Source organism: Cyprinodon variegatus, unplaced genomic scaffold (assembly GCF_000732505.1).
Source record: "Cyprinodon variegatus isolate N-32 unplaced genomic scaffold, C_variegatus-1.0 Scaffold268, whole genome shotgun sequence".
In the NCBI taxonomy this organism is placed as follows: domain Eukaryota; kingdom Metazoa; phylum Chordata; class Actinopteri; order Cyprinodontiformes; family Cyprinodontidae; genus Cyprinodon; species Cyprinodon variegatus.
The window spans coordinates 512,626-539,891 of NW_015150721.1; the positions used below are offsets into that span (position 1 = coordinate 512,626).

The 27,266-nt window shown below is 38.2% G+C and overlaps 1 protein-coding gene across 5 annotated transcripts in view; it reads right to left on the minus strand.

The window, feature by feature from the left end:
* Positions 1-27,266, minus strand: part of LOC107089847 (spectrin beta chain, non-erythrocytic 1-like) — a 65,894-nt gene that overhangs the window by 19,140 nt on the left and 19,488 nt on the right. For 4 of the 5 annotated variants that reach the window (XM_015382856.1, XM_015382852.1, XM_015382853.1 and 1 more), the window contains 14 exons: positions 10,671-10,822; positions 10,293-10,466; positions 9,954-10,045; positions 7,326-7,406; positions 6,350-6,465; positions 6,062-6,174; positions 5,645-5,832; positions 5,450-5,567; positions 4,288-4,446; positions 3,896-4,198; positions 1,968-2,121; positions 1,489-1,883; positions 1,147-1,410; positions 857-1,068 (listed from right to left, as the gene is read on the minus strand). In XM_015382856.1, the coding sequence (XP_015238342.1) occupies positions 857-1,068; positions 1,147-1,410; positions 1,489-1,883; positions 1,968-2,121; positions 3,896-4,198; positions 4,288-4,446; positions 5,450-5,567; positions 5,645-5,832; positions 6,062-6,174; positions 6,350-6,465; positions 7,326-7,406; positions 9,954-10,045; positions 10,293-10,466; positions 10,671-10,822 (2,521 nt within the window). Of the gene's footprint in view, positions 1-856; positions 1,069-1,146; positions 1,411-1,488; positions 1,884-1,967; positions 2,122-3,895; positions 4,199-4,287; positions 4,447-5,449; positions 5,568-5,644; positions 5,833-6,061; positions 6,175-6,349; positions 6,466-7,325; positions 7,407-9,953; positions 10,046-10,292; positions 10,467-10,670; positions 10,823-24,341; positions 24,721-27,266 lie in introns of those variants that run through there. The other variant, XM_015382854.1, reaches the window with a different exon arrangement.

Sequence of the window (27,266 nt, forward strand, 5' to 3'; positions counted from 1 at the left end):
CCTAGCGTCTGAGCAAAGAAAAGTGATCTTTTTTTCATTAGTTTTTAGTTTTAATACCCAATTTTAAAAGTTTGGTTGTTTTTTTTATCATTGAAATGCAGGAGAGGCATTAATAAAACATTTCTGTTGTCTGAAAAAATGAGAACACAATACTACTAGTGCCAGTCCATTCGGCTACTTGTGCAGCATTTTTTTTAGTATACTTGTATTGGTTTGATATGTAAAACTGGGCTGATATTAGCAATCACTGATCATTTTCATGCAGTCACTGTTTCTGTTTCAGGAAGGAATCGGTCATGTATTTGTTTGGTCATGCGACAGTGCAGCTCAGGATTATGGGCGTTTAACCAAAGTCAGTTTTTCATTTTGTTCAAAAGGTAAGGAGACAATAAATGATATCAGTAAATATAAGTTATTGGCCACAACAGCGGAATTAATATAAAATATTGTCATTGGCCCAGATGTTCACATCAGCGCATCCCTAGTGTTGCTAAATGCATTCCTTCATGAGATTTTCTTTGAAATTCAAGCTCTAAAACATCAGTGATGTTTTTATGCCAAACAGAGGGAAACCAGGAGCTGTTTATAATCCTATGATACAACAGGTTCCTAGCAATGCGGCAACAAGCTGCTTATTTTAGGAAAGCAAAAGGAAACATTCAAAATCAAAACATCTAGATGATATCATCAGGATAAATTACTAATATTTTATGATGTGTTTTATTCAAAAATATATTTATAGTTTTATAACTTTAACTATTAGATGCATATCTTGTAAAACCTATTTTCAAAAAAAAAAAAAAGGAACAGAAATCAGCGAGAGATATTTTAATAGATCCTCTCAGCCCAAACTGACCTCTGTTGTACCACCTCCAGGTCCTCCAGTTTGGTGGGGATCTCCATGCTATCTAACCACTGCTCCTTCTCCTCTACCCAGAGCTGGCAGGCATCAGCTTCGCTGAACATGCGGTACAAAGCCAAAGCACCTTCCAGAGCCTGCCGCCGAGCTGCTGACAGAGACTCCAGCTCTTCATAGCGCTGCTCGATAGCAGGAAGACGTCCATCCACCTGGAGATGGCCAATAACAACCACTGATCACATGGAAAAAGTAATCTGGGGGAAAATTAAAAAACAGAGCTGACATACTTCAGGGAAATTAACGTAGGCCTCTGGCAGTGCTTGGACCTGCTCATGGAGTGAGTCAATAACAGGACGGTGGCTTTGGATCTCCTCTTCAATCTCTCTCTGCTTGCGAGCCAAAGTTTGGGTGGAGAACTCGTCATGGCCAACCTCCTGACTGGACACCTGTCTGAGAGTCTCCATAATCCAGGCCTCCATGTCGTTGGCATCCGTTTGAAACTGGTGCAGAGCCACGGATTCCTTCAGGCTCTGCTCTCTGAGCTTTGTGGTCTAATAAGATAAAAAACGTCATATTAGTGTAAATGGAATAGATAGTTTAAAAATGACAAACATGTCTGCACATCCCACCTCTTCCAGATGACTCCACTGTTCACGGATGTCTTGGATCCTTTCAGTGACTTCTTGGGCCCCAAAGTGTCCCTCATCAACTAAAGCCTCCCCAGCAGCGATGCTGTTACTAAGGGGGCCGTAGCGAGCCGCCATCTCGTCCCTGAAGGCCTCGTGTTTGCTCAAAAGGTGAAGAGCAGAGGAGAGGTCCCGGCCGCAGTCTCCGCTGGAGAGGATCTGCTCCTGCTCCCTGATCCAGGCTGCTTCCTCACCAATATCCCACATGAACTGCCACAGCCGGCGTGAATCCTCCAGACGTTCTCGCCGCTTCGCTGCAAGCTGACCAAGCTCCTCATAGGCTTGACCCAGCAGATCCACCTTCTCACTAACAAGCCCGGGTTCACATGGCTTGTAAGCTTCAGGTTTGGAAGGACAGAAGAATGCATTTAGATAATGACAAAATGGACAGAGAACGTTAAAGAGGACGTTGGAAGCCTTACCCTGGTCGTAGGAGGTAAAGCGCTGTGCAGCTCCTTGCACCGCTTTGATCCTTTCTGCCTGAGCTGAAATGTCAGCTTCTACCAGATTGTGCTTTTGCAGCAGATCCAAAACGTCATGCAAATGTTTTCCACTGTCCTGGGACTGCAGGCGACCCTGAAAAGAAAAAAAAGAAAAAGAAAGAAAAAAACTTTATAAGAACATTGCAGAGATAAACATTTAAGTTTCATCGCTTTCAGCCAAACTACAAAAGAAAAAAAAAAAAAAAAAAAAAGTTTTGTTTTTTTTATCTAATCTCAAAACATTGAGCTTAACTTCTTTTTTTTTTTTTTTTTTTTTTTTTTAAACAGTGTCCTGTCTGGCGATGTGGCAATAAGAAAAAAATTCTTGATGCCAAAAAGAGCCCAACAGATTTTGCTTTCACAAGTGGAGCAGTACGGCTATCGCCATAGTGTTTGCTTGTTATGCATATAAATAGCTTTATTATAATTATGCAGGGAGTTTTACAGATTATATGGACACAGGAAAAGAAAAAATATAAAAAAGGAGAAAAGATGAAAGAAAGATGAGATAAAAGGGGGAAAATGATAACAAATTTCAGTCTGCTTCATCACCTGCAAAGAGATATGAAAAGAACAGCACAACCAACGGACATGATACGAGATATACAATAAAGTAACACCTAGATACTATCGCTGAAGTAGTATTATTTAATCTGACATGTACTCTGTGTTACCTGAAGATAAGAATGTGGGCTTTCTGTATGGAAGTGAATCTCTGAGTACCTGGAACCAAGCACCTTTAGTTGTTTGTGAGAGTGCACGTGTGCATGTAAAGTTTATCCAAAGGAAAAATGCTCAATAGTGGTTGTGGAGCGCCGAAGAGGCACCCCCCCAGAGCACTGAGTCCAGCACCGGGAGACCCAAAGCCCCAGACGCCCAAAGGGACCCCAAGAGTGAAGGCACCAAGGAGGGGCCAGCCCCGGAAATCTGACCCCCACCAAGGGAGGAGGAGAGACAGCCCCGAGGAAGTCTCCCTGCCACCGCAAAGGTGGAGCCCCCAGGAGTGGGCTCCGCCGGCAGCCAGCCACCCCGAAGTGAGTCCGGCCATGGGCCCCAGGGATCCGAGGCCCCAGGGGCACCCCAACCCCGGCTGGAGCCCCGGAAAAAACTGCCAGGGACAAGCCAGTAGCCACCCGAGCATAAAATCTATTTTTAAAAAATATGATAAAAGGTTTCAAGTTTGCTTTATACGCAAAGATCACCGCAAACTGAATGTCCAAATACAACTTCACAAAAAGGATAAGGAAAAAAAATAAAGAAATGTTTTCAGAATCACATTTATCTAAAAAAAAAAAAAAGTACAATAAAAAGCGACTCCTAGCCATTCAAAAGACAATCATACCAATGTCTACATAGTACAGATAAGTATTTTACTGCATTATCTTTAACATTAGTCAACAGTAGGATAATTCTGTTATTTGACCCGTTTACATTACAAATTTTGTCGATTTATAGATGTGACAGACGTGCTGATTTAAAAAAAAGTTTGAACAGAGAATACGTCAACAAACGTTGTTCTAATGAGCCAAGAAGAAATACCAGCATATCCAGACTGGCAGAAACCAAATAAAACCAGTTTAGAGTTAAGATAGCATCTCAGAATCTAATTCCCCTAATACTCCAAATGACTGTAGTCTGCCTGAGTTAACCTCAGCAAAGCCAACAATGACAGGCAGCCGTTAGCCAGCACCCTAACGGCTAATTACTGCAATTAGAAGCAACACTAAAGCTGCTGGGAAACAACCATGAACAACATCTATCTCACTTTAGAGGATTAGCTGAGTCCTTTTAGTTAATTAGGAACCAAAGCGACAGAGCAATAGACAGACATTTAGAGAAATAGAGCGGGTTTCTTTGTGTGATTTTACCTTTTCTTCGGCCATCCAGTCCATAATGTAACGCATCTCCTGGAATAATCTCTGCAGATCCCGGTGGGAGTTCAGACGCTCCCTGCGAGCAGCCAGAAGTTCTTTTAGGTACTCCCACAGTCGAAGGACGTTGTCCCTCCGTGCAAGTATGCGGCGAACATCATGATATCTCTCCGCTTCCAGCTCTTTGGCAACAGCTTCCACAGCAGCCACCCGCTCCAAGTATGCACCGATATCCGTCTCAATTGCTTCATGTTTCCGTGTGGCAGCTTCTACTGCTCCCAAGTCGGTTCCAAAATTGTCCTTACAACAACAGCAAAACAGTGAATGACTTTGAGGCTCAGTATTCAAACACTAATCATTTATCAGACCTTGAAGGACATGTTTTCTACCTGAGACACTAATCTCTGGTTTTCACTCAGCCATGTCTCCCTCATAGCTGCTTTGCGATCAAAACGGGCCGCAAGCATCTCTAGCTTCTCTTGACGAATCAGTTCAGTTCTTAGTGCGAGCTCACGCTCGTGTTCAGCCTTTTCCAGTCGTTCCCAGGCCTGTCAGACAGATGGATGTATGAATCATGCAGCAGGTAAGTTTAAAAGATTTTATATTTTGAAGAAGTGAGAGAAAAATGTTTCCATTTCATTATTTGACATTTTTATATAATTTTCAGGCATTGAGATTAGATTCAAATAATTGCTCTCTTGGGGTAAAGTGTTTAAATATGCAAAATGAATCTTCTATTGCATCTACAACAGCGGATTTAAAACAAACTATTTTAATTTGTTCTTTATTTTATATAAAGGTGATCAATCCCTGACTTTCTTAGGGGGGTGGGATCAAGATGGTAATTTCTCTTAACCAGAGATCAAAGAGCATTTGGGAACTTTCCTATAACCACCCCCAAAACCCGCCCCTGTCCTTAAGTGTGCACTCTTTGTCTGCTGATGGTGCGCACAATATGCCCCCCTGGATAATGCTAAACCAAAAAAGGTGCAGCTGTATCTGTCGAAATATGTTTTCATAGCGCTGGATGGAGGTCCTCAAACAGGTTTCTCACGAATATGTGCAAATAAGCAGGTAAACGTGTTCATAAGCGGCTATGCTGACTGGAAGTTAAAATAAAGGCCTAATTATAGATTTTGACAACTGACAAGGACTGTTAGAGAGAAAAGAATAGGATCATTATGATTCTGTACAGAGGAATGTGAAAAGATCCCCTGATGATATAGCTTTGCCTCTTCAGTGACAAAGATCAGACATGGCATGTAGAAACACTCCCATTGACCGACTTTGATAGCTTTAATAGTAACGTTCACACTTGAGAATATGGAAATAAAATCCCTGGGGGCCAAATCTGGGTGCAGCTGGTGAGGGCTTTTTAAGAGACAATAATAGGGGAGTATTTTTCCACCTAGACCGGGGGCAGATATGAATTGCATACAAATACTAGTGCAATAAAAAATGTATTTATTAACAGCTTTTTTGTACAGGTTTTCACTGAGACGCCACAGTTATTTCCAGTAATGTATTTAGATCTTGCCAGAACAAACCCACCTTATTTATATCAGAGATGAGTTTGCCTTCTTTTGGCATGTAAACCTTTTGATTGTTTGCTCTCATTTTGCTTTGGATAGTAAAGAGAAGAACCTCCAAGTTGCCCTTTTCTGTAAATCTGTGGAAACAAGACACGTTTTGGATTAAGGCAGGTCTATATTTTCAACAGTTATCCATCAGATAACAAACACTCACTTAGGGGGTTTCTCCACAGTCCTGTAAGAATTGAAGGCCTGAAGCTGGTTCTGCACAGCACTGAGAGAGTTAGCCAGCTGCCGATCGTTGAGCGTCACTATGGTCTGCTCAATCCATTGCAACAGCTCAGACGCCAGGGTCTCGTACTTCTCTATCAGTTGGTCAGCCTCAATCGCATAGTCGAGGACCTGCAGTGAACAAAACGATTAAAACTATCTACGGTTACTCATTGATCAATTTCTGCTTAAGGTATGCAGGCATGTCTCTGATATTTTTTATACTGCACAGAGTAGAGGATTTCTACCCTCCTAAAAAAAACCTTTAAAGTGGTTCAACCTGGTTCTACATTACATGTATTTACACAGCTTCCACTTTAAACAAGATTTATCCAAAAGTCTCAAATTAGGCGCAGCTCACCTTGCCGATACGTTTGCCTTCCACTGCCAAGGCTTTCATCTTCGAAAAGTAATGATAGTAGGTCGCCACATAAGTGATAATTGACTTCTCATCTGGCTGATCAACATTGACATCTAGAGGGAAAGAAGAAACTTTAGATATGACAAAACAGCCTTCTCCATTTCTATTTCTGTCAGTTCAGGACTTGTTGATTGATAACAAATTTTTTTGTGATAATTTGCCCCTAAAACTTTGTAGCCAAGTATTTAAGAGAAAAGCTTGGTGCCTCAGTGAAGAGCAGCCACTCACCCTCTGGGTCCAACAGCTTGGTGAGCCCCATCTCCTTCTCAGCCACGTTGAAAGCGTTCTGAAGATTGTAGTGAGCATTGGACCTTTTCAGGTTGTCAAACTCGATCAGGTCAGGCCTGCAGATGACAGGAAACATTTGATGTGTCATTAGGAGCAGAGTATAGATGAACAACATAAAAAAAATGGACAAGAACATTCTAAAGGCTGTACAGGTAAAACGAAAAGAAATTTGAAGTAGACGGACACCTATGAACAAGCTTTAATGAAGGGAATTTTAAAAATCTCCATTGTTTTTTTGTGAGTTTATTTGTGAATTTGGAGAAATTTAAAATGTGTCAGATGACTGCACAAATAAAAGAACTATAATTGTAGATTGATTGAGTGAAAATCTGTTTAAAAAGATAATATTACTGAATTTAAAACTATGTTTTTAAGGCTATCACATGGAAGGGATCACAGGAAGTTAAGCTGTAGGTTTCTAACTGGGCCAGTTAATCGGTAACTAAAGTGAAAAAAATTAAACACCTCAGTAAATAAGACACTCCTTTATTGTATGCTTTGATTAATTCATCAAGACTCTCTGTTCTATTTGAGGCAAGAGTTAAGGATTAATCTTTGTTCTGCTTTTATTTATACAATAGAAATCCATTGCCCAGCAGGGTAACCAAAGATGGCTCTCTATAGAAAACATGAGGGTTATTTTGTCTGTGATCTAGGTCATCTTTCTCCCCATTTTATTCTCCTCCTTCCAGTTATACTACAGACAAAAGAATGGGAGGGCAATGAAATGGAGAAAGGGGGAAGGAAATATCCCTTAGCCTGCTGCATTTAATGTAACCAAAATGTAGAATTATTTAAATGTTTTCATGTGTTGAAGGAATATCTGAACTAATCACCAGCATGAAAAAAACCCTTTGATCAGAATCTTCAGTGAAATGAACCAAACAGACCACCTTTAATCTAACGAGTCACTGACCTGTGTTTGTGCACAATGGCATTGAACGCCAGGCCGTCCCTCCAGCTGGTAGTGAAGTTGTGTATGTTGACATTAGGATATCTGTAGAGGTCAGAATAAAGGGCATTAATCATTAGCTCAGCACCTCTTGATACAATATTAGCCTTTCAAGTTAAAATGTGAACTGTAAAAATATTGAGCAAACAAGCCCACCTTAATCATAGAGATCATAAAATGATAATAAATTGATCAGAATAGAAGAGAACCGAACAGAAGAGACTTATCATCCTTCACTGGGAAATTCAGGAGTATCAGCAGCAAAATGACAAGTAAATGAAAGCACACAGAAAATATATAAATATATATGTATATATAGTAAGAGCCTATAAAAAAAAGAAAAAGGAAGAGAATCTAAATATGCACACTGTGCTCTGTATTACAGTGAACATGACAGGCCATTAACAAGGAAATGAAAAACTTCAGACAGCAGAAATGGAAACAACTGATGGGGTTTCCTTGGAGCATTAATGGTTATGGAGCCTTACAGCTTCAGGGAAGAAGGACCTCTGATTATGCTTTTTTGTGTATCTAAGCTGCAGCCATCTGCTGCCAAAGTAGCTCTCTGGGTCTTCAACAGTTTCATGGATGGGAGACACTGTGGAAGATGACTTTTTATCTTTTACCAGCTGCACTGGGCGTCCCAGGACAGTGCTGGCCTTCCTAATTGGCTCATCTAACAGGGATTCATCTTGATGGTTCATTTAGTCAATTACATGAATGTAAAACCCTTTAAAAAAATGCATCTCTCAGCATCGTGGCACTGAGGCAATCAGTCAGTGGTTGAAAAAGCTTAGGTTGCTTTGGTTGTATTGTTGGAGATGCTGTCCTTCATCTTCCTCCTAACAATAGATTCTTGGTGCCGGTTTTGGTAAACTCACTTTGCTGCCTAATTAAACATAGCAACACCTTATTTATTTAAACGGATATTGGTAAGGGTGGGGAGGCACCAAGTCCTGCTGGAAAGTAAAGCCAGCAACATTATCATTGCTTTGAATTATCCCGTAGGACAGCTGCACTGACTGGACACCGACTTATACATCAGTAGACTAATTTTGTCCAATGTAAGCGATTTTTTTTTTTTTTTTTGAATGGGCCAATACTTGGCTGTATTTGTGGATTCATTATTGCATTTAGCAGCCATGCCTTGAGATCACATAAGGCCATTATGTGGCTTCATGTGATTTGCTATTCATTGTTAACATTTAGTAATTCAGGTGTCACTTTTATTCTAATTGAGACTTGTGTATTATTTGCTTTAATCCTCTTAGTTTGTATCATGTAAAACAGAGAAAGCAATATCGGCCTAAAGAATCAGCCCAACAAAAATTTGCAGCACATATCAGGCTTTGGTTAGACTGAAACTTGTATCTGCAACTGTATTAGTCTCCGTGCCATCACTCAATGGGAACTTCACATTTCATCTCAAAGATCTTGTATTCGGTGTGGGACCACTGATCAGTAGTGCAGCCACTTTGCTTCCTTGCTCAGGTAAGTCCCCTTTCCCTTTGTCTCCATCTCTAATATTGGGGCTCCAAATTGCCAACCTGGGGATCTTCTAAAAGTTAGCGATTTCTCTATAGCATTTTTTCATTTCCAAAATGATACAAATATTTTGGCTTTAAAAATTGACCCATACTTATAATCACCCGCTATGATATTGGTATGAATTATTCTTACATTTAATGCTAATTTTGTACTGTTAGATGTTAGAAAAGTCTTGATAAATCAATATTACTCAAACAACAACCAACTAGATTAGGGATAAGAGGAACTGGCCTATTCATTATTGACCAATAGTTACACAAACTCTAAACGGAAGAGGAAAGTTTCTCTCAGCATGTGAGATTTTAGATCCAGGTTTGTATCCAAATTTAAGTTTATAGAAATAGGTCCTGGATATTTGTTTCAGTGTTTTACTAGATTATGTCCCCCCTTAATTTTTTAGAATTTGATTTTTCTTTTAATTATAAAATAATGCATTTAAGAATTGAGTGATAATTCTAACTATATGTTAATTTAATAAATTGTGAATTTAGATATTCAATGGTTCAATCATTTATTTCCTGGGACAACATAAAAAAATCATGATATTCAATTTTGTCCCTTTTTGCCCTCCATACCCTCATCAAAATGATTCTCATCTTTTTAAAATGTGTCACTGTTTTTCTTTCTACTCAACTTTCCATTAAAATCCTTTGACACAGATCTCCGAACAGCTAGCGTCTTTGGCAGTGACCTTTTCGTGGCCTTCCTTTTGATGGCGTGCGTCAATGACAGCTGGACAGCTGTCAAGTCAGCTGTCCTGCACATGATTGTTTAGGGCATAATATGGCATTTAAATAACATTACTGGATTCTGTTTTTGTCTTAGTCTTGCATAATATTCAACATCATAAGTCACAGGCTTTCTAATTTTCATAAACTGAAGGCCAAAACCATCAAATCTAACAGAAACAAATAAATAATGCATATTGTGCATTGTATAAATAGAACTTAAATGTTACAGAAATAAACTGATGTAGATCAGCTCCTCAATGATAAATCAAGATTTTTGAGATGTAGCTTTCTTTCAGACTTGCTGGTTTCTTACCCGGCAGTTTTCATTTGGCACCAGAGCAGAAGGGCATCTTTGGCAGACTTTTTCTCCTTATTGTCTTCTGTTTCCACACTGATGTCCTGGATCTGTCAGAATATGTGTCCAGGAAGAAAATGTATTATGAAGATGCACAATTTCCCGATTCATTGACTTAAAAATCAAATTTAATGCAAGTAGTTTTGTATGCCATTTAACCTTTTTTAAAGTTAAGAAAATAATTGAGAAAATATGACAGCTCATAACTTAAATATGAATCATTAAAAGAAACACTGTTTTTAAGACATGTCAGGGGAAGTGCAGGTTTACATGGGAATAATAATGACTTCAAATTACCTGGAAACGGAGGATTATGGTCCATATGAGACCCAAGGTAAGACGGTGATTTCCATCCACTATGTCATGTGAACCCATGTTTTCTAGATGGACCTTTTGCTCCTTGAGAAACTGCAAAGCTTTATCAACATTCTCAAGGCAGTGGATACGCATGCGGCCCTTAGTGGGTTTTGGCTATGGAGGGAAAAAAAAAAAGCACACAATAAGTACTCTTTAAATAAAGAAGTTCAAAAAAACACATCAAGTGTAATTGAGCTAAAAAGAGCAAAAGAAGTAGAAACTGGAACAAACAAACAAATCTCATGATTGCCCCTGCTTGTGACTTGTCGTGGGGGTCAAGGTTGGGTGAAAGAAAAGCGGTTTCTCTTGTGTACTGACCAGCTGTTCTCCTGAGAGGACTTCCAGAAGGCGGATTAACATGCGGCCATCCCGCAGGTCTGTGTACAAGTCACCAATGCGACAAGTCACTCGACCTAAGTGAGAGTTTACCCATTTGGTAAAAGTCTTCTTCTGCACGGCTTCTCGCTCATCTGTGAGAAATAGCAGATAAACTAAAGTTAGCTCACATTCTATTAACTTAGATTCTCTGTCCTCAACAAACTTTCTGCAGAGTGGGCTGTGCTAAAGACATGTGACTTGAATGTACATGTTAACAGAAATCACCTCTTCTTTCGTTTATTCAACCCAAAAAGAACAGACCCCAGTCAAGACCAACAGTTAGCTTCAGAAGTTGAGGCCTTACCTTGTTTACTTCTACAGGCGAATTAGTGTTTTGTGTTTTGCACTGAGAGTTTATGATCTTAAATGAATATTTCAGGTTTTTTGAAAGGAGGTTCAGTTGAAAGATTACAGGTAATGAACATCTTATTTGCAGTAGATAGCGCCCTTGGCATTTTCATTTAGTGTAAATCCAGATTAGTCGTTCCTCAGGGCTAAAGCCAATGGTTAGTGGAAGAAGAGCCAAGATGAGCTAAGCTTCAATCAAAACATCTACAATGTCAGGAATTCAGCAACCAGTTGATAAAATACTGTTTTCTATCCTTAAAACCAATGTGGTTTTTTTAGGTTGGGAGTTATTTCCACTGATCCCATGGTTATTTTGCACACGAAAACTGACTATTATTAAAATGGTTTTCACACAAATATTTAATCCATTATCTCAACTATGCCTGTCTGTTATCACACAGTAAACCAAAAACGCTTATTAAATGTTCCTCTCATGAAGCATGTTTCCCCGAGGCTGATCACTGGCGGCACAGAGCCTCCATTTCCTGTGTAATCAACCATCAGCCTCTGTGTAAATAACCACCCAATGCAAACAGGGAGGTTGCTTGAAAGGTTCATGGAATAGTAGCAGCTTAAACTACAGTGACATCTGAGATTAGAGGTTTTTTTTTTCTATTAGCCTCACCCTCTGGGGCCAACTAATCTGGATTTATACTGAACGATGACACCAAGAGAGTCATCTACAACAGGTAAGATATGAACTGCATCTAAACTTTTCACAAAACCATACTTTAAATATCCCTAACTGTGCCTTAAAGATCAAGATGTATTTATGCCACTTGCTCATTTTTAATATCTATAACGACTGAGATTCAAGAGAGAAAATGCATAATACCACCACATATATGCATACATTTTTGCTTGTTATGTAGGCTATGGACAAAGAAGGAAGACTATACTGTATGTGGTCTAACCCAGACATATGGACTAGAGAAGTAAGAAGCTAATCCCGCTCCGACAACTACCCAGGTGACCTAATTTCTACAACATGAGGTCTCCTTCTCTTTAGAAGACAGGACTCAAGGAATGCTGTTGTTGCTCTGCTTACTAAACAATCGGGGACCAAAAACCCATCAAAACCAAAGAGACCTGCAGCGCTATACATAATAAGTGCTGTATATCATTCATTTTAAGGGGTCCAGTGACGTGCTTTGACTTAACGAAGTTCTATGGCAGAAGCTCAATCTGGTCGCATTACAGGCTTTCTGACAAAATGATGATCACCCCATTGGCGTACTCTATTTTACTAGTTTCACACTTTGTTTTTCACTCCATACATTTGTGACCTCAACTTTTTTTAAAGTAAATATGGAGCCAAGTAAGTCAGAATGTCCCTGGCAGAGATGTAAAAGAAAAAAAGAAGTTAAAGATTGAGTTGGAGGAAAGCACCAAGTTGCTGATTTAGTGGATGTGCTTGTAAGTACTATCAGTTAGAGCAATGGCATAAAACAACGCTTATATCTGCTACTCGTATCTTTCGGTTGGAAAAGTTATTTCAATCTCAAAAAAAGTCAGTGTACACACCATCAGGGCAAACATTACTTTAATATGAACACCTGATTTTTGGGCACCTTCAAAGCTAACAATTAACCAAACAACGACTAACCAGTCAACATAAAATCAGAAATTAAATGCGTTTGCAAGCTCCATACGATTCAAATACAATCAACACTCCAGTTAGAGTCAGCAGGGTATAAAAAAAAATATATTATTTCGATGTTCACCATCATCAGTGTTTGTGAATATAAAAGAAACTCACTGAACTAATAGTGGCTGACACTATAAATTAATAAGGTTGTTCGTTTTAGGAAATAATTCAGACTGTTAGAGATCCTAGTTAGTTATATCTGATGGCTAAATGGACAATAAATTGAAAGCAACATGAAGAATGTGCATTCAGGTACCCAGTGACAGCTTCCTTTGCTAATGTAAACCACTACCTGTAGGATAAAAGAACAAAAAGGAAGAAGATTGAAAAAAGGACTTACAAAATCTCATCAATCTCTGATAAAAAGTACTTCCTGGTAGAAACAGATGAATATATTGGTTGGCTGATATTTTTAGCAAATTTTTATTGCATTGGAATCGGTCAATACATGCAGGTTCATTAGTGCATTCATCATCAATGCTCTATGATCACATGACAAGCATGCATTGTTGCTCCTTCATTTGCTGCCTACTGTTGAAGCCCTCTTTGATTTGTTAATAAATTCTTCCTTTTGTTTATATTTAGATGTGTCAAACATGTTAAACATGTTATCTATGAAAATAAAGGAAAGCAATAAACTGATGGCAAAAACAGTCCATATCAGATTTAAGAAACATCTATCGGTTGATCTTTACTTCATGTTAGTTCTGACAAAGCTTGACAGAATCCAGCAGAAAGAAAAAGTAAGTTTCCCCCTAATTCTTTAGAGACACTCAAACAATGAGAAACTGAGAATGCAACCAAAAGACCCTCAACTTCCTCTAGAGAACGAAAGGAAAAAAGTTGAAACCTATTTATAAAATAACAAACTTTTATTAGACTTGAATAAAGTTCCATTTAAGAAAAACTAAATTAGAATATACTGTTTTAAAGTATGTGATAACGGTGGTAAGGATCAGTAGAACCCTTTAGGAGCCATGCTCTCATTTCATGCTATGTTGAATTTTCACTTGCTGAGATTTTAAAGCTATCAGTACATTTCTACAGAACTGCCTCAATAAACCTGCTTGGTTTGTCCTGATTACACCTGAATACCACGAAAAACCTATTACTTTACTAGGGGCTCATTAGTGAGTTTGGACCTGTTCAATAAGCCTGCAGATTTATGTGGATTTGACAAGTGGAGTAATGCAGAAAAGTCAGCATTCCTTCAGTGGCTTAGTCATGTTATGACAGCACCCAGTGAGAAAGACACCCTCAGGAAATAGAAGGGTCTCCTGGAGGAATTGTGTGTGTGTGTGTGTGTGTGTGTGTGTGTGTGTGTGTGTGTGTATATATATATATATATATATATATATATATATATTTATTTTATACATATAACATTTTTGAGATTTAGTTGAGCTGTTGTACATTCGAGATTAAGAATGCTCATGTTAAACAACAGGAGGAGTGATGCAATCTTTTCTTACTCACTAAAGAAAAAACCTGACAGGTGAGGGAAAAAAAGGCAAGTATGTCTCCACAATGATGTCAGTTGTTGGAGGCTGCAAACATAACTGCAAATTTAAGTTGCAAAATTACAACAGACAACAGGAAGGTTGAGGGGTAAAATACATCCTTTCAAACCGACTCCCTCTAAGTGTAGGATAGCACTGCTGAAACAAAATAGGAACTCTTATTAAAAACCAACACTGGTCGGCTCTCGAGAGAAACAACTTTTTTAAATTCCCCACAGATAAAAAAGAATTACAAACCTGTGATGTGCCTCAAAATGTTAAAGTTAAATACATTAAAGATTTTGCCTAGGGTAACTATAGATAGGAGCACTCTGTGTCAGAAAGCCACTAGCAACGCTGAGTCGCTCTTGGTCTCTTAATCCTTTGTCTTAGAAAGCTAAAAAAGATTAAAAAAAACTCCAAGCGATTCAAATTTGCAGCGCCATGTTTCTTCCCCATTGTTTACTAATGACAGATGGGAAACTAGTATTTAGAGGCATCATTAAAAGTTTCAAGCATATTTGGGCTTGTCCAGCCACTTTGAAAACGTTTGTAGGTGGTAGTAAGCCTAAGTATATGTCAGAGCAAGACTGAAATGAGGGCCTGTCCCAGGCAGAGCACTCTAACAATTGAAGTTACTGGAATTGAGCTCGTTTTCCTTTTTTACAGTCAAACAGACCTAAACGCTGATGGTAATGATTATCTGCAGGCCATCTAAGCAGATATAACCGTAGACCTAATCCCATCTGCGTGGCTCATACTTTACTGTCATCATGTTTAGTGATAACATGTAGGTGAATGCAACACCAACAAAGACTTAGTGGGGGCAAGGGTTACTAATGCTCATTTGAGTATAGTATCCGTCTTCACCCTTTCTCTAGGTGTTAATTAATAATAATAATAGTATATTTGAACTTTACTGATCCAACACTGGAGAAATTAAATCTGCATTTAACCCATCCTCTTGGGGAGTAGTGGGCTGCCATTGTGCTGCGCCCGGGGAACAGTGTGGGGTTAAGGGTCTTGCTCAGAGTGCCAGAGTGGAGGCTGTGGGGATTGAACCTTCTCAGAGCATAAGCACACTGCTCTAACCACTAGGCCAACACTCCCCAAGATGTTACTTCAAGAATTTAATGAAACCTCACATTTAAATTCTTACCTAGATGGATAATGCAGCACTAGCTTGGCACCAAACTGTGGACGTGAACTTGTTTGGTGCTTCTTCATTAGCAAAAACCTACTTTGCTTTGACTCTAATCTTTATTAAAACACCTTTTTTTCTCACACATTCTGAAGAGAAAATGCTGCATATATTTTTACTGACCCAAATGGGAACAAATTATAAGTTCAGCTAGAAAAAAAACAACAAAAAACTCCAATCCATTTAAAACTCTTTGTTTGACAGATAAATAAAGTTGTGACCTAACGAAGGTGTGCAGCATCTCCCTAAAGATGGCTGTCTAGCACCTTAAAATCCTAAACTGGTGGAAAAATGCATGACTGATCCTAAAAGTGGTCAAGTGGCAAAACTACAACCCAAAAAAACCTACAATCTGTTTTCTATGATAATGTACAATAGGAATCACGATTCATACGGAGCGGGAACAAATATCAGGAAAGCCTAAAGCAAAACTATGAGACCTCCTGAAATACCAAGTACCAGTATGTTGATAGATAACCAATATGGTCAGGATGTTATTACAGACATATTGTGCATCCTTAAGTATTAAAGTACTTAACATATGATATATTTTCAGAGTGGGATGCTGAACAGGAGGAAAAGGAGACATTAGAAAGGAGAGCAGCTATCAAACTGCAGGATTTACTCCAACAGTTTCTTACAATGTTTGATGCTTGTTGTGAAGCATTTCTGCACTAATTCATAGACTGATACATCTGTGACAGAGCGAAGACTTGAGCATCAAAATATTTAGGAAAAAAAAGTGAGTTTCTAGATTCAATATAACAATGGTACCATTATTATATGCCTCCCCCAAAATAACCAAGCCTTAAATAAACACTGGTAATATGTTTTTTGCTTTGGTGCAATGCAAATATAAATCTAATATAATGAGCAGTCTATCCAGCAACAAAACCTGTATTGTTTCCACCAACAGCATTGTTGCATCACAGCCACAACTGATCTGTGGCAGACAAACAGAAGTGAGGCAGCCATTCAATGGGCACCACCAAAGCAGGCAAGGCAATAGATGAATCCTGCCCAAAGATAACGACTGGCACAGCAAGCGTGAAGGATCTCCGTCTCTCTATCAACTGCATCAACCTTTATCACATATCAGACCTGTGTATTTAATCACAGTTAAAGCAACATCACAGTCATTCCAGTAGGATATTATATTTGAAGTATGAAGCGTTAAGACTCAGCATATTCATAATATATCTGGTCAAATGAAAGAATATCTGATTTGGAAGCTGACACACTAACATGAATGGCAGGTGGTGTAAAACAGTACCATGAACTATATTCTATACACAATTTAATATATTTTTAATTTTTAATATATAATTAATATATTCCAGAGAAAAGCTGAATTATAAGATAGTGTTTTTTATTTTTGTTAATAAAGTAATTTTGAATTTAATTAAGGAGGGTGCCTGTGTAAATTCTCAGTCATTCAGGACATGGCAACCAAAAACAGGCTTAAATTGAAAGACAACCCGACTTTCGGTTTTAATTGCTGTAATGCTGGTAGACTACTAGACTAGGTACTAGTCAAAGTTTACATTCCTTTAATAATGTTCTTTTGAGTAATGCTTGTCTCAATTCCTGCCATTAACAGACTTCAGACTTGGACTAAAAGGGAGCAAAACTAGTTGACAAGCCCTTAACAGCTAGGAGGATCTTAAATCAGTTATAATTAAGGGCAGCATTCCATAATTAATGCTAAACTACCTCCTAAAGGCACACACCTGGCAGGAATGTTAGCGCCGTACTGCTGTATACATAACAGATGCAGTTCCGGTACAGGATGTCAGCACTGCTACCACAGAGCGTGTCCTATCACTGATTAAATCCTGTTTGTCCATCACAAAGACTTAATCTCCTAACACTGAGATCCTGCTTTAACACTTCAAACTGATAGATGTTGTTATTCAACTGTTGTTTATTTATAATCCCCCATTAGATGCAGTCAAGCATCATAAAATCGTTTGACTTTCTGCTACCATTTTTTCCTACAAAAAAAAAAAAAAAAAAACAGTAGCATTCAGTAAACAGTTGGTGTGAAATTGTTAAAGATCAAGCCGAACAGTTTCTGCTCTTCAGTCACAAAGCTTGTTTGTCTTGTAGCTTGCCGACTTCTTGGTGAACTTTTGCCGAATTATGTTGCCATTCCAGAGATTTCAATAACTGTTCCTTTTATTTTCAACCCACTTTGTAATCATTTCCCTTTCTTGCAAATATATCCAAAGCTGCAAGATAATATTGCAGCCTTCCAACAGGCTGGTAGTCATTAGAACCAGCAAACAGTTTCCCCTTGTTCCTTGTGCAGCCTTGGCCAGACTCAATAATTCCTGGTCTTCTTTGTAGTTTAACTAAAACGACCCTGAATCTGTAAACTCCCCAACCTCCCGACATTTACTCAACCTGACCTTTCATTATGTGTGCTGTTGCTCTCCACCTCTTCAAACGAAGCTGGAAACCACTTGTATCAATTTGTCTGATTTAATGACCTTCTTTTTGACATTCTCCATACAAGAGAGATGCTCGTCAGTGGGAGTCTGACTTTTCTCATGTTTTTGTCTTAAGTCTTCATAAAACAACTTCCTTGGACTGCAAAAACAGCACAATGTTGCTGGTTTATTTAACTTATGCTGTATATTATTGTACTTTCATATTAAGTGCATCTCAATCACTAATCAATATCTTCTGGAATCAGATGTTAGAAGAAGCTTTGAGGAGCGGATTTAAAGTAATATAAAGCTGAAAATGGCTTTATTCTTCACATAAAAAGTTGGATTTGCCACAGATATAACAATATATACACTTCAGCATCAGAGTAAAAATTGAAGTTTGGATCATTACCCATGTTTCAGTAAACCACGGAAAGAGTAAAGTCTATCAGCTGCCCAACTCATCAGAATCCTCTAATTAAACCTGTGCTGAAATAAAAAAAAGGCAAAATATTTTCAGCATGCCTTTCCTTTGTTTTAAAATAAATTATGTATGAAAAATGTAAATGTTAAAAAAGCCTCTAAATGTTCTTTCCTTAAAGAACATTTAAGGAAATTTCTTGCCTTTTTATATTGCCAATTTTAATAAAAAAAAATGAGTAAACTATTATGACAGTAACATTATGACACTAATGTCTGTTTTATAAAAGAATTACATATTATTTGGGGAAATTAAGAGCTGCATCACTTAGCCGATACAAACATTTAGATTTCAGAACGTTACTAAAGCCATCATAATCAATTCAGTTCAATTCAATTTGATTCAGTTAATTTATATAGCACCAGTTCACAACACATGTCATTTCAAGGCACTTTACAGAGACAATTCAACCAGATAATACCGTCAAATTGATTCAAAGTTTTCTATCTAAGGAAAACCAGTTGATTGCATCGACTCATTGACTTGAAGGCAATCCCTCGCACCAAACGTGCTTATAGCGACAGTGGAGAGGGAAAACTCCCTTTTAACAGGAAGAAACCTCCAGCAGAACCAGGCTTAGTGAGAGCGGCCATCATCCGAGGCCGACTGGGGGTCAAGGAGACAGAAGCAGACATAAAGAGAGAAGCAGAGATACAGAAAGAAGCTGAGATACAAACTTATTAAGAACCAAGGTTTCCTTCTTTTTAGAAAAACTGTTTAAAATAGAATTTCCCTGAGGCAGTGAATCTACAGCATTTCAATTCCAGATGTACATATAAATCCTTTTATTGCCCCACAATGGGAAAATTCACCTATGCATTTTAACCCATCCCCTTGGGGAGCAGTGGGCTGCCATTGTGTGGCACCTGGGTAGCAGTGTGGGGTTAGGCGTTTTACACAGGAACCCAGAGTGAAGGCTGTGGGGATCAAACTGGGTATTTGCAACCTTCTCAGAGCACAAGCACACTGATAACCACTAGGCCAACACTCCCCAAGATAAATTATAGTATGAGAAGAAACCTGGACAAATCTCTCTCTGTGCTACTCATCAGTACAATAGAGATAAATCAGAGAAGCAGCAAGGTAAGTTTGCCCTCAGCTGCTTGCTAAAAAGCAGCCATGATCAATATTTTACTAAACATATTTCACAATAAAGATAAAGATATCTCAACAACTCAATCATGAGTTTTTCCACAGCAAAATTTAAGCAAATCTCAATAAATAACAAGTAGAAAACACCTGGAGCCAAATTGATTTCTGATAAGGTGGCATGTGGTTCTGTAAATATACTCTCTGTAGCTCCAGAGTAACAATCAAACTGAGTGAAACTAAACTTTTCATCATAAAAGCTGAATATTTCCGTGGTTGGAGTTTATTTGTAATTGCTGTATATTTTTGGGTTTGCCCCCATTTACCTAAATAAAATACATCGAGAAACAAAGCACCTGCAGATAGAAGCTAATCATGTAACCTAGTTTTCTTTGAAAATAAAGCCTTTAACGCAGCAGAGTAAACAAAAAGTAACTGTATGACAAAAAATTTGCAGGCTGTGACAGCTTTCAATAAATGCATATGCTCCAGTCCTAAAAAAAGCAACTGTTTATCTAATATAGAAAATGACCAACTGTAAATCCTTGAAGTTATTGCTTTGTATGAATCTGATTTTCTTAAAATCCCAGATATTTAAATTTATTTCATTTATGTAGTCCTGTTGTAAAAACAAACAAAAAAATCTGTAGGGAAAAAAAAGAAAAAAAAAAAAAAAAAAGAGTCAAACTAGGTGGGCAAACTGTAAGAAACAAATGCACACGTTTTGACTTTTTTCACCCCCTTCTGTAAAAGTGGAAGTGCCCTTCCCTCACTCATGACTTAGAAAATAGGTCTTTGTAAAACCGCTGCCTCGAACCTGCCACATGCAGCATGACTTATTCTTGCACTCTTTAAAGAATTATAACGCGGTGTGCACAAAAAAGGTGCGTAACCTTTTATAGGTTTGCTGCCACAATGACAAGAGCTGTCAGGGTAAGTAAAATAGCTCCCTGCTTCACTGCACGAGTTTTTCTGTTCACTCGTGCAGTGAACATGCCATTATTACTTTTCTTCTGTGCCATCTGCAGCTGCAGGTGATAACAGGGGAGATGTGGGAGGAGGGGCCCAAACCAAGGCCAATCCCATGAGAAATGAGACAGAAACATTCACCACTCAACAACAACATCTGCAACAGAAGAGCTTGAGATGTCAGTAGAAAAAAAAAAAAAAAGCCATTGTGTGTCTCTCCATCTCCAGGGTAATGTGACTCAGAGAAACAGATCCAAGTCCTTAGAGTTTCAGTGTTATGACATTAAAGCCTTCATGAAGAGCTGGAGGACTTGAAACCTGAAATCAAAACCTGATCTCATAACCCCTCGGTATGTAAGATAATAACTGCCATTTCTTTAAGATTCAACTTCTCAATTGTTTATGCTTCATCAAAACTGCAAAGGAAAGAATTGAAAATAAACTGCCAGAGTAAGTAACCAAGTACCGTATGTATGCTTTAAAAACCTTAAACGAGAAAAAAAAAAAAAAAGCTCTCTCCTGTCAGGTCGTATGGTCTATCTAAATAACACCATGCTGCTAAAGCCTGCTGTGTAACTACTCAGCTAAAGTCCACATCAACTGATTTGTAAAAAGGCCAGTGATCCTTTGGACTAGAACCCTGTAGTCTAACATGTGTACTTATGTATGAAGCAAGGCAGGAAAAACACGTCCAGCTACATTTAGTTTGGAACCAGGATGGAAGCTTTTACTGAGCTAAACTTAACTTCTGAAAGTGAAATAAGAAACGTGTTTTGTGTAATAAAAAAAAAGGGAAATTAATAACTTGAACCAAGAAAGACGGATGTGACTATAAACACATGACCTGCTTGATTTCAAAGGATGGAATGATGTGTGCAGAGAGGTCAATTTCATCAGGATTATACAAGCTTTGTTAAAATGCTTTAAAAATATGCAAAAATAAATTTTATAGTATAAAGTCATTGGAATTAAAGAGTTAGCAGAATCTCAGACAGAGGACTGATAGACTAAGAAACCCGGGAAGATGTTGAGCAGACAAACTCAAGCTCAATCTTAGTGGTTAGTGTTACTCATCTTCTTTAAAACCTTTATGGTTTCACTGGTAGTCAATCTAAAAAAGTAGTATTACATAAATCATATGTAAAATACACAAAATAATATATACCCCAATAAGATACTAAAATAATATTCTGATTATAATCAAAACCTTTAATTACTTCATCCTTTTCCAACATAGGTTACATTTATACAGTGATCCAAATCCCAGCCCTTTTCCAATATCTCTTGTTTCCATTGCTCCACAGCCCTAACTTTGCTTGCAAGCTGAATTCTGGTGGTCAAAACACAAGAGAAATCATCTGGGATCGCTCCTGCTAAAAATAGCTTGAGTCCAACCCAAAACGGGTCAATCAATCACGCCATCTCCACTGTTTTGTCAAAATCCATAATTTTATCATTGTAAAAGGAACAGCAAGAGTGTAAAAGCCATCTACCGTGGCTTGTTCGTTACCATGATTGGCTTAAACCAAACCTTGGTATCCAGCACTGACCGTTCAACCAATTAGCTAAGGAGGTTCTGCTGAACAACCCTTCTTCTCCTGGACAGATTTAATGGGAACAGTCCCACATTAATAATATGTAAAAACTAAGGCAGAGGGTTACAAATGACCAATCTGATTTGCTAGGTTAGCACTGCCCTATTCCAATCCTAATACCTAAAAAAGACGAGAAAAGTGGAAATTAATTAACCTTTAGTTATAATAATACCAGCTCCCAATGCTTAATGCCAAAATATTTACTGAACAGTCACAAAGTAATTATGGATGTGATCTACATTCCTTTTCTGTGTCTGCGGGTCACTTTGAGGTCATGAACCAAGTAAAACAGCAAGCTGATGGAGGTTGCATTTATTTAGCCGTATGAACGACAAAAAATAAATAAATACAAGTAAACAAAAAGAAAAAAAATAAATAAATAAATAAAATAATGGAACTGAGCATCAAGATCTGCTTTATGAACTTAGCAATAGTGAGGAAATAATTATGTTTAATCTTTGCTACTTAGCAGCTAAGATGGATCGTTAAGGGGCCTTAAAGTAGGGCTGAAGCATATGACTAATAAATATTTTAAAATGTGATATTAATCCACATTTTCTCCTCTACTCTCTTTTTTCCCCCATCACAAACATCTCCATCAGTCAGTGCTAGTTTTCTGACCTTGTCCGCTCATATCTGTGTTGATCTTTCAACTGTGGGCATGAAAGTCAGTGAAAGTCAACCTATGCGGCTAATTATAAAAAGAGCTTTCCACATGAAATATATAACCTCAATTTTTCTTTGTGAAAAACCACAGCTTCCGAGATTACGATAAGCATTAAAACTCAATATATTGTGCAGTTCTAACAGAGGCAACATCAAATCTATGTACAAAAGTGAAAGATCTAAGGATATATGTACACAAAATGTATGTAGGCTAAAAAAAATAATAATCCATTGGAGAGTTTCAGCCTTTAGAAATCATGTTGTAGTTGCAAAATTTGAGTAGGTATGTTTTTCTTAAAAACCCCGACAGACATTGTGTTTCAACTAAAGGAGGGTGTGACACAAAGAAATGAGGCGCGAGGGTTGTCAAACTGGAAAGACAAGTGGGTGTTAGAAAAATGCGTCTAGTGTTTATGCGTCTAGCCTTGTATTCATGTTGTACAGTAACTTAATCCAGACCACATCTGCACAGGGGTGACCTCCAAACCCAAAAAGGGGTTAGTTTGTTTTATTTCTCCTACAACAGTGTCTCTTTGTTTTTTTTCTCTTCCAAATGAGTTTATATCCAAAGTCGGGATCATTTTTCATGAGCCTAAAAACACTACGAACAAACTGAAGCTCTAACTTGGTGACTGATCTCTAACCTCAAAAGCTAAACAGGCAGTTTCAGGTTATTGCCAGTCAGGCTGAAAATGCGATTAAGGTATGCGTTTCTATATGAATGCAATGTCGCATGAATGACTCAGAAGATGCTGTAAAACTAGTATAAGTCTTATCTTTAATCCAAAACGTCTGCTGAGTCTGTGTTAAAGTATATAATAGTTAGAGTATAGTTTATAGATCTACACATTGATGTAGAATACCTCCTTTCAACAGACCAACTCATTGATAAAGACACTATAGGGTTTCATACACTATGCCCACTACAAGAATTCAAAAAATGCAGAACGAGTAGCGCTGCTCCCTCAAGCAAACTCGAGCACACCTCTCAGACTCCGGGGAGCATGCAGAAGCAAAAAATAAAACATAATCTTCAATCACACTGCAGTTTTACAATGTGGGTTTCTAATATGTCGCTTCCAAAATCACAAAACATGTCATTACATCTTAGGCTAAAGTTCTATTGTTTGTTTTTTCAGTGCACTAATCATTTCCTGTCTCACCACCAACGTCCTAGGTTATTTTTATGTGTAGAAACCTCACAGCTTTCTCAGGCTTTGGCTAAAGACAGAGGAGGGTATTGTAATGAGATAAGAGGACAGGTGGCCAAGTGATCAGGTGCCAGACTGCCTGCCTGCTTTAGATCTGAGCTAAAGCCTACTGTTCATCTCGTACAACTATCTTCATTTCTTTCCTAAGGCGATATACTACTAGTTCTTGGAAGTCAAATACTCTGGAAAATCCTGAGCCATTTAGGAGCTAATATCAAACTAAAGTAGAAGGACAACAAATATATCCTGCCCCAACATACAGGATACATCTAACAGAGCGTGGTACTGACACTGAAACATCATAATTGTGGAGACAACTCGGTGTAAGAGTCTAAACTGTGACGTCAATCAAACTGTTTGCTCAGGCATACCAGTTTTGTTTACTAATCCAGTGAATCTATAAAAAGGTCACCATCTCCAATGAAACCATTCCTTTTCAACCATATAAAAAAAAATTTGTTTGGATTCCTACCTTGGAGCTGTTTAAATCTTCCCTCCAAGATGTTGGAGTATTGTACCTGGTTAACAAATGCTGCTGGGGACAAGCAGGGCTCTCTGTCCCTGTGCTCCCATTCCATTGTAGCTTCCTAAGATCCTTTCTTTAAATACTCCAACGGAAACTAAATGAATCAGCTTTCCATCATACTAAGACGGATCTTTAAGGGAAAAAAAAAAAATCCAGCACCTTCTTTAGCAGTTTTTCCACCAACTCTTCTATTTTTTTAAATTCCTTGGTCTTTTTTTAGATTTCTTGGTGTTTAGTAAGGCACAAGAAAAATATTCCTCTCTCCAAAAACCGCATACTCAAACATGTCCGAGAAAACTTTAGAGGTGAGTGGCATGGACAAAAAAAAAAAAAAAAAGACGACAAGTTTTTTCCAAGTCAGAATTATTTGAAACAGAACAGAAAACCAAAATCTTCTTTTTTTTCCTTGTTCAATTGACCACGTTTGTGGTCTTTGAACAAAATAAAAGCCTCGAGTTGAACTCCTTGGTGGTTCTGCCAAAGAAACCGTAGGTATGACTTCCCTCCAAATTCAGAGTGTGCATTTGCTGAAGCACAGCCCTGCAGAGCACAGCCCAACACTGAGCGGCCGCGGTCGGATGGCTGTGTAAACAAAGCCTTCTGTGCAGTCTGAAAATTGTGTGATTTGCATAAGGTGTGTTTGAGGGAGGAGCATGAAGGAAGAACATGGTGGAAGGATAAGGGGAGGGAGGAGGTGTAGAGGTGGACTAAACCATTAGAGTCCTTTGTACAGTGTGCCTTGAGGTGGATTATTTAACTCCATCTTAGTTCCTACCTCCATCAGGGTGTGGCCTACCCAAAGGGAGCCCTACTTGGATTCTATAATGTTATCTTTGAGCGGTCATCTTTTATTTCTACCATTTTCTAGATTACATTCAATCACCCCTTTTTATACATGAGCACTACCTCACGAGGAGGCGTTAAAACAGGAAGGAAGTTATTGAGAAAGTCTCAGAAATACAACGAGTACTTTTCCTGCCTGATGAGATTTGAAACTGTTTACAATCTGTTTGCAGAGTAGAGGGGTGGAGGGGGTGGAAAAGACAGAGTGGGACAGAAAACATTTATTTTCAGTAATAAAAGGAACCATTGTCTTAGTAACAGGCTGCCAAGAAGTTATTTAAAAGTGCACAGTAATAAAATAAAAATGTATCTTAAGGACTATGAGCACTAGGACAACAAATAAAAAGGACTTTTGTATCCTTTTGATCTGAATCGGACCACAATTTCTCATCTTCAGATGTTCGTTCTGATGAGCTGGAAGCAGCTGGATGGGTCTCATTAAAGGACAAAATGCTTCAGGGTTAGTTTTTTTTTGTTTTTTATGAAGGGTGACTGGGACTAATGGGAACTGGGGAGGACAGCCTCCCTTCTGAGGAACGGAGGTGATAAGGCAGACAGATGTAGGGAGGAAAGTATTCATTAATGACCATTTTTAGTATACCAAAAGGCAAGTATCAAACACAATCCAATGTAACATAACATACAGATGAGCCCATCATGTCCTTTCTAACGAGTTCCATCAGCATTCAAGCATTAAAAACAATAGAAACACATAATTACAACCATAAATTAAGGAATTTTTTTGCATGTTTCTGAAAAGGGTGGAAAATCAGAAAGTGAAGAAAGCTGGAATTAATGAGGGTTCATCTTTGTCAGAGGCTGGAAATGAACTCCAGGGAGAGAGAGGGGAACAGATAAAGATACACGGGGGAGGAAACACTATCAGAGGGAGAAATGCAGCCATTTACTATCAAGCTTGTTGACGTTGTCAATAGTTTAGCAGAACCGGAGCAAAATAAATTCATACATTCTTCTTCTATAGAGATTTAGATCATTTTCAAAAGCACAAATACTAAAGTTATGATAGACTGCTCGTACTGTAAAGATTAAACTGCTAAAAAGTGGACAGATTGACGGGCAGCCTTTTTCCAAATTTCTATTCATGAATTATCCACATCTGGAAAATATTTAAAACATTCTACCATTGCTAATTGTGTAGGAACTGTGTAAAAAGGAAAAAAAGCAGATTTCTAATAACACTAGCTAATTTTTTATGAGAACCTAAAAATATCAACTACTGGGTTCATTGGAGAAGGATTCAATATATAAAGAGTTTTTTTTTTTTAAACAACTGCTTCCACTGACTATTACACATTGTTTCTAAGAATAACCCTAAACAGAGGAAAACTGGATTGTTTAATGTGATCCAGAGTCTTTTAAGGCCTTATATTCCCGAGCGTGGGAGCCTGTGCAGCTAAACACTGTATGGATAACCGTTCAGAAGTGAAGGTGCGTGTCTTCAAACGTATGCAAAGCTTAAGAGCTAGCTCTGCTACACACAAGAGAACAGATAAGCTGCTATCAATGCAAAATAGGAAAAAGTGTTTCTAAACCATGAGCTAAAGAGCACAGGTCATTGCCCCACCACACGTATATTAATTCCTGTTAATGTGTCAGATAAGCTAGCTCAGTGAATGTTTTGCATTGTAAAAATTGTAAAAAAAGAGAGTGGAAGAAAAGTCTGGCACTTCTAAATAGTCAAAGAGAGCAGAGTTGGTTGACATTTGAGGAAAAGGTGTTAAAAGTGGGCCGGAGTCAAGCCTTGAGGGAATAGCTGCAGGAGCATGTGAAAGAATGTGCACGTCAAGCCCACACTTGTTAAACTTAGAGGGTATCACAAGCCTGCAGACTGGAACTTTCGGGCACACATTTCAAGAAAGACCATCACAAACAGGAAAGCAAAAAGTGTTGCTGCAAAATGCAAAGAAATAACACTAGACAGATGTTTAGGCACAATGCAACATGAAGAACATTTGATTCAAAACCAAAACTACAGAATAAAAGTAAATAACTACAAACTGTTGGAAC